Raw genomic sequence first — 9,049 nt, 5'->3', positions numbered from 1 at the left:
TAGCATGTTAGCAGGACTCATCATTCTAACGTGTCTGCTAGCATTAAATTGGGAGTTTCTTTCATTTTTACAGATTTTAGCTCATAAACCAAACTCTTGGACAAATTAAAACTCGATGAAAAGTCAGTGACAATCCACACAACTGCTGTTGAGACATTTAAGTAATGCACAAATATCAACCCCATTTAATTAATAGGGTCCTTCCTGTGGGGACCATGAATGTCCCAAAATGGCATGGCAGTCCATCCAACAGCTGTTGAGATCTTTCAGTCAGAGTTTCAGCCAGTCATATTTGTGGTCTGGCTCACATCGTCATCTCCAAAAATAGCTTTTAATTGCTTGGCATTATATTGTAGCACACACAGCCATCAAATACCCACTGCAGTAAGAAAAGTGCAGTTTGAGTATAATAACAATAATAAAAACAGATTAAAGTGCAGATCCAAAAAGACTGCACTGAAAGAAATTTTTGGTCGCAAAGCAGAAGACTGTTCATCTTTCTGCTCCTCAAACCTTTTCTCTGTTGACTTTGCTTAACAAACGCATTCAATAAAACTAAATTTCATCTTATTAAATTAAATGTACATTATGTACTTTTATTAAAATATGTTACTCAGTCACTTGCCCACACACTATGCACAGAAAGACCTTGAGGCAATCATGTACCACAGTTTGGTTTGTTATGTTGAAAAAATATAAAACATGGCTTCACAATATAAAAAAAAATGCACTGCCCCAGTTCCCTTTTGTAATGTACTCCGCAAAGAGCTACATAATAGCACCGTGAAGAATTACACTCCAATATACATCACATGACAGATAATTATAACAACAATACAATAACAACAACAGACAAAAAAGAAACACAACAAATTGAGGTTTGATAATAACAGTACAGCACGATGGGTGAATGTTGCTGAAATATGGTGTGTTTGAATTTTTGCAGATGATTCACTGACCATAATGTTTGCAGTGTTGTGTATGATTATGTATAGACGGGAATAGAGTGCATAGAATTACAGATGTATGAACAGACATGGATGAAACTGTGAGAGCACCACTCACTCCTTCAGAGAGGAATGAAGGAAAACAAGATTGACAGTCAATGTATTTATGTACTGTTCTTGAAAACACGTATGTATGTGTGTGATGAATAAGATGTTCTAATTAAGTCTGAATGAATGAATGCTTGTATAAAAGATGAATATTTAGATGAAGGAACACTGTTGTAGGTAAATCAACTTATAAATATGCTGCATCAGGTAAGTCTTGAATGCACTTTTCTCCCTGCATGTAAAAAGTGTCCATGGCTCTTTTTCCTATTAAATTACTCCTGTACTAATCTCCCCCGGGTTGGCTAACCATTGTAACAGACCGGGCCAACTTGAAAACCAAATTTCTGGTTCCCCTTCCCGAAATCAGAAACGGCTACGTCGAGAAGGGGGAGTGTGTTGGACTGCGGTGCGTCAAATTCCAACACTGTCCTCTCTTGCCCCGAGCGCGTCTACAGCAGAGAAACGAAACCAAACAATCAGAAAACAAACAGCTGGTACATGTTCACACTTTATTCTGTCTCTGTGTTACTCACCTGACACCCGTCATACAGCGCACTGATGTAATGTGTATTCTCATGTGTCAGCTCCTCTCCGCTGGCGCCTCTGAAGCGCAGTGCGTGCTCGTGGCTGTAGGTGGCAGTGTGCAGCCAGGCCGCAGAGTTCAGGCAGTGGTAGGTGAAGGTCTGCTTGGCGGTCGCACTCAGCAGCTGCAGGAAGGTCAACTGGACCACGTGGACTGGAGTGCCCTCTGACCCGGTGTATGAGAACTGGAGGAGGAGAACACAAGAATCACATACAAACATAAACATGCATGAAATACACAGATAGGAACTTGTGTACATTCAAACTAATACTTACAACAGGAAAACAGATTCAGTAGCAGATTATCACTACCAAATTTTATTACTCTAAACCAGCAATGTTCTGACTCTGTCGAATTAATGTGGCAAAAGGTGTATGGGCACAAAATTGATCATAAACAAAATAAAAAAATCATCATAAAGTTATTACAAATTATTGAGTCTATTTTTGCTTTTTACTTCTGTTTGAACTTGCTACCCATGTCTGTGAGCTTATGTGTGATAACCAACAAATCACTGAACTGTTCCTGCCTGCCTCATACACATACATGAGGCAGCAACACTGTGTTGTATCACAGTGTTGCATCATGCAAGTCTTAGGGCCAGTGAGCAGTTGTTATCAACTCCCCAAATCATGAACATGTTAACCAAATTGTCACCTGTTGGTTAGTTTTGCTGTCAACCGGTGTTACTCCATGCAGTTTTCTTCATGAGGGCATCTTTTTCAAAACAGCGACACTTGACTTTCATTTTAAAAATATTTTTAAAGCTTATAAAGCCAAGAACAGACCACCACCTGTCCTCCTTCAGCCCACAGCAGTATCTTTGCTGGAGCAACATATTTCTGATCCACTCCTCGCACAGAGCCACCCTCACACACAACTCCTTGCCAAAACTCACCAAGAGTATCTTGCAGCCTCCGCAGTTGTGGTATAAGCCCTGGGAGAGATCTGGACTGCAGACTGCCTCACCATCTTCACAAGCAGACTTTCATTTTATCTCCACTCTTCAAATAACATGTTGCCTGTTCAAGGTTCTGGTGCGAACTGCCGGCCCCTTGTTCTGTTTTACTTGCCATGACCATGGTAATTTGTACTGCTCACCCAACAAGCACTTACACTTTTTGGCAGCAACAAGGACATGAAGCCTCACCAGCTCACTGTCCTTGTTGACAGAAAACATAACCAAGCTGGATGCCACCAACCACCAAAAGGAAAGCCTCCAGTCTCTGCTGTGGTGGATGGGAGTGTTACTCCTACCATAAATGTACCCTTTGTCAGTCATCATTAGAGAAAGCAAGGAAGGCAAAAAGTATGACTTTCACCAACCAGAAATCTGCATTACAAAAGTGGCTGAAGCTTGTTAGTCGGGTAGAAAACTTTAGTCCACGTAGCAGCTACTGCACCTCCGGTTTGTTCATCACTAATATGATCTGACTGCAGCCAAAAGTTTAACATTAGTTCATCTGATGGTTTGGTCTTTATTGACACCGAGTAGTGAAGTTGAAAAACACCACCTGTCAAATTCTCTGAAAACTCACTGAAGTGTCAGATGCCTTTTATAGCTGCTAATTAGCATTCAACCCAATATGTCCCACAATTATGTCCAGACAGACATGTGTATAAATGTAATTGAACTATTTCACTATTGAAATTGTTTTCCAAGAAAGTGTTGCATGGAAACACACACTGGCACACACTGACAGTGTGTATAATTATCACATAATACCTGTTTTCCTTTCCTGAAATTGCTGTACCAGGTGCCAGGCTTTTCTCCTTTCCAAGCTGCTAACTTCACCTGATAGTAAACAAACAAACAAACAAGTTCTTAATCAACACACAGATGATGACTAAATAATGTTTAATCTCTTTCTGAGAGGCCATTCAGCTTTTGACAAAGGGTCCTGTTAGCTTCGAACAAATACTTGTCAAACACTCACAAAAGCGTTTGTGTGTGCGTCTGTGTGTTTATGAGAGAAAACTAACCGACTGGAACTTCTTGTCAGGGTATAGACATGTCTCTCCTTGTGCGGTGAAGTTACAAAAAACCTTGAAGGAGTCTCTATGGCAACCCTGGTTGGGATCTATCCAATAATCACCTAGAGAGAGTGAAAGAGATACAGAAAAAGGGAGAGGAGAGTGGAGGGGTCAAAGCACACAAGGCCGATATAAAGGTTGACAGCAAACGAAGAAACATCACAAATACACAGATGATATTAGAAGCAGAAACAGTCACATAAATGGGTAGATAAAATTACTCTGGACATGCAGGCAGGCAGCTGTGACAAACACAGGAGGAGACACAAACTGATGAAGTACCGTTGGGTAGCTCTGGGTGGAGGAGCCAGAGCTCCTTGCAGGTGCGGGCGGGGCTGTGGTACGTCCCTTGTGGGTTACGCAGACCCTCCACCTCTACCTTCATAGAGGATAGAGACGCAAACACCTCCTCCATGCCTTGGCCCTCCTTCTCCTTCTCCTTCATCCAGCTGTCCTGCTCCGCCTGGTCCCCCTGCATCCATTCCTCCTCGCCTCCATCTATCATGTCCCCTTGCTCCTCCTCCTCCTCCTTTTCTTCAAGTGCAGCACCATCCACCACGGTGTAGGTTCTCCTTCTCCGTCCCCTATCTGGCAGAGGGGACATCCCAACTGCTGGCAATCCCTGAGGACGTGAGAAACGGGTGATGAGGAAAGCAGGACACATGAGTGAAGTTTTTTATTGTTAATTGTCAGTTAATGAGATGATGATGCGAGTTGTGCGAAATTCCAATAAGCAAAACTCACAGGTGGTCCTGGAGGTCCTGCTGGCCCAGTGTCTCCTCTGGGACCGATGGGACCCTAAATACACACAGGGCAAAGGGATCAGTTTAGGTTGTTATGAGGCTCCAACATGGTAGTCCTGACTAAAATGAGCATCACAGTTACCTGGTTTCCTTTAGAACCCTTTGTACCAATAGCACCCTGTGGGAGAGGTTAAGAGTTCAAGGTAAGATGAAGGACGTCCTAGTGATCCTGACGGTAACGATGGTGATGATGATGATGCTGTCAAGATTATCTTGTATACTTACAGACAGACCCGTGGGGCCAGGGGGGCCGGGGGGACCTGGTGGACCAACTGGGCCCTGATATTGAACATAAAAGAAACAAAACTGTCAGATAAAGAGAACAAATAGTGGTGGTGGTTTTTTATCCTTTCATGGGATGACATGACAATTAGAAAATTAATAAAATATTGCCAGCCCTGTCATTTCAAGATGGATTAACCTGCTGTGGATCCCCTTGAAAAGATCTATCAGGAGCATCCACTGACCACTCCTTTTCCTCAGGGCATTGTGCTTGTATGGGAATCAGGCCTCAGTCTGAACGTTAACTTGTAAACTATCTAAAGCTTCTAATGTGATGAGACTACAGTAAGTTTTAAGTTCATGATTTTTTAGTTAAATTGGAGAAATACAAAACCAAATTAGTGATACACAATATTACATAAACCAGTTTATGTAATAAGGAGTACATGTGTTAAATGTGTTAATGTATTTCTTTACGGCAATGTAATTAAATACATTTTATTTTAAGTGTTTCCTCCCCTACCAAAACAAAACTACAGTATACAGCACATCCAACTGAATTTTGCAGATAGTTATACACCTACCATAAAGGCAGGGCTCACTTAATAACACGAGGTAAACCTGTGGGCAGGCTTCCCAGTTTGCCTGGTTGGTCACCCAGGCCATACAGAGTGTGTGTGTGTGTGTATATTTTCAGCACCTCATCTCCTTTTGGACCCGGTAGTCCCTGGTTTCCGGGCAGTCCTCGGTCTCCTTTCTCTCCAATGTCTCCTGGTGGGCCTATCAGACCTATCAGACCCCCGTGACCCTGCAGGGATGTCACAGATGAGCTCAGAGTCAAAGTCAAGGTTAGAGTGAATGTTTATGTGTGTACTTGTGTGTATGCTTGCACCTTGTCTCCCTTCTTTCCATGGTCACCCTTTAGTCCCAGTAATCCTGGTGGACCCTGAGAAAACAAAGTCAAGATGAGGTCAAACAACTTGAAATGTAGCAAATACATATAAAATCTCAATTATTTACCCCAGTGACTGCTTTAACTCGTCTATTTTAAAAGATAAGGATGTGAAATCAGCATCTGTTGAACATACTGTCCTTAAACTGTCAATAAAATCCTTCTCTTCCCTCGTAATGTCATACTATAGACAGACAGATAGACAGATAGATAGATAGATAGATAGACAGATATCTTACCATGGGACCTGGGGGTCCTGTCTGGCCAAGGGGTCCATTTAAACCCTGCTCACCCTGAGAGAAACACACACAGACAGAAATAATTAAAGCTCCATCTTTTCCATCTTTGCAGAATCTTTTATGCTTCACTTCCACTGCTTCACTCTTCGCTCTGACTTACTGCAGGGCCTGGGATCCCTCTTAAACCCTGAGGACCAGGCTTCCCAGGATGTCCCTGGGCACCTACGGGCCCTGTCTTCCCTATGGGACCCTCCAAACCGGGAGCACCCTGAAACGGACAGAGACGAGGGTGACCTTCAGAAGCTGTGAGCAGTCAGATGTTATTATTCAAGAGTTGATCCTAACGCTCACCTTCACTCCTTTCAGGCCTGCCTTTCCTTCCTTCCCCAGTTTTCCCAAGTGGCCCTGAAGAACAGCATTTTAAAACATTTTAACCTGAATCTGTCATATGAGTGCGCTCATGCACACACGTATGCACACACACACACACACACTATGAGAATACATGAAGGAAAGTAAGTTCAATCTCATTCTAACAAGTGAGACGGATTTTAATCTTTTACTTAAACAGGAAATAGGCAATGAGGATTGAGTGCATAAGAGATGCATGCAGGACAAATGAACACAAAAACACGCAAACCCTTCGGCCAGGAGGTCCAGGTGGTCCAGGTTCTCCTGTCGCTCCTGGTGGTCCCTGAAATATAAAGAAACTCTTGAATGAATGAACTCTTGATGAACTAAAGAATGTCATCGCGCACGATGTTGAAGGAATAAGCTCACCGATTTCCCAGGCTCTCCTGTGTCTCCTTTAGTCCCTGGCAGACCATCCACACCCTGATGAGGCAAGGAAAATAGTGACATGAGCAAAACTACATTCAATTTGCTCCAGAAAATAAAGCTGAACGTTAATCCTGAATTTGCAGCAGTGCGCAAATGTTAACACAATTAAAAGACATAATTAAGAAGTTCAATAAAACATTAAATTGCGTTATTTCAATCATGTAGGCCAAAAATAATATTTAACCACATCATGATATAGAAATACACCATATAGACAAAACTATCCAGACAGACCTCTATGGGGCTGGTTTTCAGGGGTTGGGCTCGGCCCCTTACTTCCAGTGAAGGGAAATCTACCAAGACATTTTGGACAATGCTATGCTTCAACAGGCCCTTTTCTATTCCAGCATGACCGAGCACAAAGCAAAGCTCCATAAAGACATGGCTGGATGAGTTTGGTGTGGAAGAACTTGACTGACCCACACAGAGTCCTGACCTCAACCCCATCCAACACCTTTGGGATGAACTGGAACAGAGACTGTGAGCCAGACCGTTCCATCAGGGTCTGACCTCACAAATGGTCTTGCATGAATGGGCAAAAATGAAACACTCTTTCCCAGAAGAGAGGAAGTTGTTATAGCTGCAAAGCTGTTTATGTATTTAGACCACGATGTCATTAAGGTCCCTGTTGGTGTAATGATCAGGTGTCTCAATACTTTTGTCTATATAGCGTATATAGAAGTGTGGACTACAGAGTTAATCAAGTCATTTTAGTACTGTCGTCTTCAGGCCTGTCTATCAGCCACTTATAGCCATACAGTCTTGCTCGACAGTACACTTGATATAATTAGTGTGAACATGTCACAGTGTGTAAAACTGAAGTCCGTGAGTCCAGCAAGGTGGACATTTGGATTCAACCAAAGAAGAGAAAAAGGAAGGGAAACAGAAAGCCCAGACACTCACATTGGGTCCAGCCTCTCCCTGCTGCCCGAGGTCCCCGGTGACACCTATAGGACCCTGAAGAGAGAATGAAGGAGATTGAGCTACTACAGCATCAGGCGGCAGGCTGCCCTTGGATTTCAAGTGAATTTCAAATGGAAATTGCAGTATCTACCAGCAAAATGTGTCCTTTGAGCTTTCTTGTCCTTTATTGCTCCTTAGGTTTACGTCTGTCTTTTGCTAAGTGTCTGTCCTTCCATCAATAATATTTAGTAATAATATGAAGCATAATGTAGGTTTAAGTGCATAATGACAATGTACTGTACAGTAGTGAAGAGTGGTTTTTGGTATGTTTCTCACAGCATTGCCCTTGGCTCCATCCTCTCCTGGGGGGCCCCTGGCTCCTGGAGGACCAGCTGCTCCTGGAGGGCCTGTATCTCCCTTCTCTCCTTGGTCTCCTTTTTCCCCCTTAAGAATCAGAGGAGCAGAATGAGTGGTTAACAGAGATATGCTAGAGGAGAAGAGCAAAAGTAGCTTAAAAACTGTACATGGAGCGAGGAAGTTTGAAGACGTCTTTGATCAAAATGTGGCTAAGCTCAGACAAAGAAAACAAACTCACTATCCTTCCTGAAAGACCGACTGGACCAGGGTCACCTGCCTCACCATCCTCTCCCTGAGAGAGACAGAAACTAGTATGTCAGAGTCCAGAAAGAGACTACTTGTTTGTTTCATATATTATGTATGCAAAATATGTCAATTTCTTAACCTTCTCCCCAACAACACCCGGCTGTCCGATCATTCCAGGTCGACCATTCGGACCCTGCACAACACAGGGGAGGTCAGAGTATTTTTTCATAGTTCAAAACAATTGTTCAACTAAATGAGGATGCATAAATATTATTGTGAGACTTACCTGTCCTCCAACTGGTCCCTGTGGACCAGTGGGGCCTTGTTGACCAGGGGGTCCCTAAAATCATTGAGTAATGTGGGAGAAATAACATCAGCATATTGTGTAAATGAAGGAAAATGTGATCTAAATAAGGGACAGGTCTTTAAACAGGACATAAGCTTACCATTAGTCCCACGTGTCCGCTCTCACCTTTCTCTCCTGGCAGGCCGGGCATGCCCTTAGAAAACACACAGAGATTTAGAGGATTAAAGTGAAAAGCTCCAAGTTCATGTCAACTATCCAGAAGACATCACTTCAATGATCTGCACCCTGACTGCTGTACAAATCTCACCTGTAATCCTATTGGTCCTTGAGAGCCCTTGAAGCCGCGGGGTCCCTCATCTCCTTTAGGTCCATACATACCTTGCTGACCCCGGGGACCCATCAGTCCATCTATACCCTGGGGCACACAGGAGAGAGGGGAGTGAGTGTGTTTATGACTTTTAAGTGATGATGAAATGGTAGTATTTGTTATAACTGACGGAAAAGCAGG

At 43.1% G+C, this 9,049-nt stretch overlaps 1 protein-coding gene across 2 annotated transcripts in view; it reads right to left on the bottom strand.

Moving 5' to 3' along the window:
* Nucleotides 1-570: 570 nt before the first annotated feature.
* The window catches only part of LOC124049363 (collagen alpha-1(XI) chain-like), a 37,045-nt gene continuing 28,566 nt past the window's right edge, over nt 571-9,049 (bottom strand). For both annotated transcript variants that reach the window (XM_046370906.1, XM_046370897.1), the window contains exons 45-66: nt 8,849-8,956; nt 8,681-8,734; nt 8,521-8,574; nt 8,374-8,427; nt 8,227-8,280; nt 7,968-8,075; nt 7,632-7,685; nt 6,669-6,722; nt 6,529-6,582; nt 6,240-6,293; nt 6,049-6,156; nt 5,889-5,942; nt 5,590-5,643; nt 5,398-5,505; nt 4,701-4,754; nt 4,558-4,593; nt 4,417-4,470; nt 3,955-4,294; nt 3,622-3,734; nt 3,365-3,433; nt 1,589-1,822; nt 571-1,504 (exon numbers count right to left, since the gene is read on the bottom strand). In XM_046370906.1, the coding sequence (XP_046226862.1) occupies nt 1,358-1,504; nt 1,589-1,822; nt 3,365-3,433; nt 3,622-3,734; nt 3,955-4,294; nt 4,417-4,470; nt 4,558-4,593; nt 4,701-4,754; nt 5,398-5,505; nt 5,590-5,643; nt 5,889-5,942; nt 6,049-6,156; nt 6,240-6,293; nt 6,529-6,582; nt 6,669-6,722; nt 7,632-7,685; nt 7,968-8,075; nt 8,227-8,280; nt 8,374-8,427; nt 8,521-8,574; nt 8,681-8,734; nt 8,849-8,956 (2,019 nt within the window). In that variant the 3' untranslated portion in view covers nt 571-1,357. The remainder of the gene's footprint in view (nt 1,505-1,588; nt 1,823-3,364; nt 3,434-3,621; nt 3,735-3,954; nt 4,295-4,416; nt 4,471-4,557; nt 4,594-4,700; nt 4,755-5,397; nt 5,506-5,589; nt 5,644-5,888; nt 5,943-6,048; nt 6,157-6,239; nt 6,294-6,528; nt 6,583-6,668; nt 6,723-7,631; nt 7,686-7,967; nt 8,076-8,226; nt 8,281-8,373; nt 8,428-8,520; nt 8,575-8,680; nt 8,735-8,848; nt 8,957-9,049) is intronic.

The sequence above is a fragment of the Scatophagus argus genome, chromosome 2 (genome assembly GCF_020382885.2).
Source record: "Scatophagus argus isolate fScaArg1 chromosome 2, fScaArg1.pri, whole genome shotgun sequence".
Taxonomy (NCBI): Eukaryota; Metazoa; Chordata; class Actinopteri; family Scatophagidae; genus Scatophagus; species Scatophagus argus.
The sequence above is the reverse complement of the archived record's forward strand: the minus strand, read 5'-3'. Positions and strand labels throughout refer to the sequence as shown.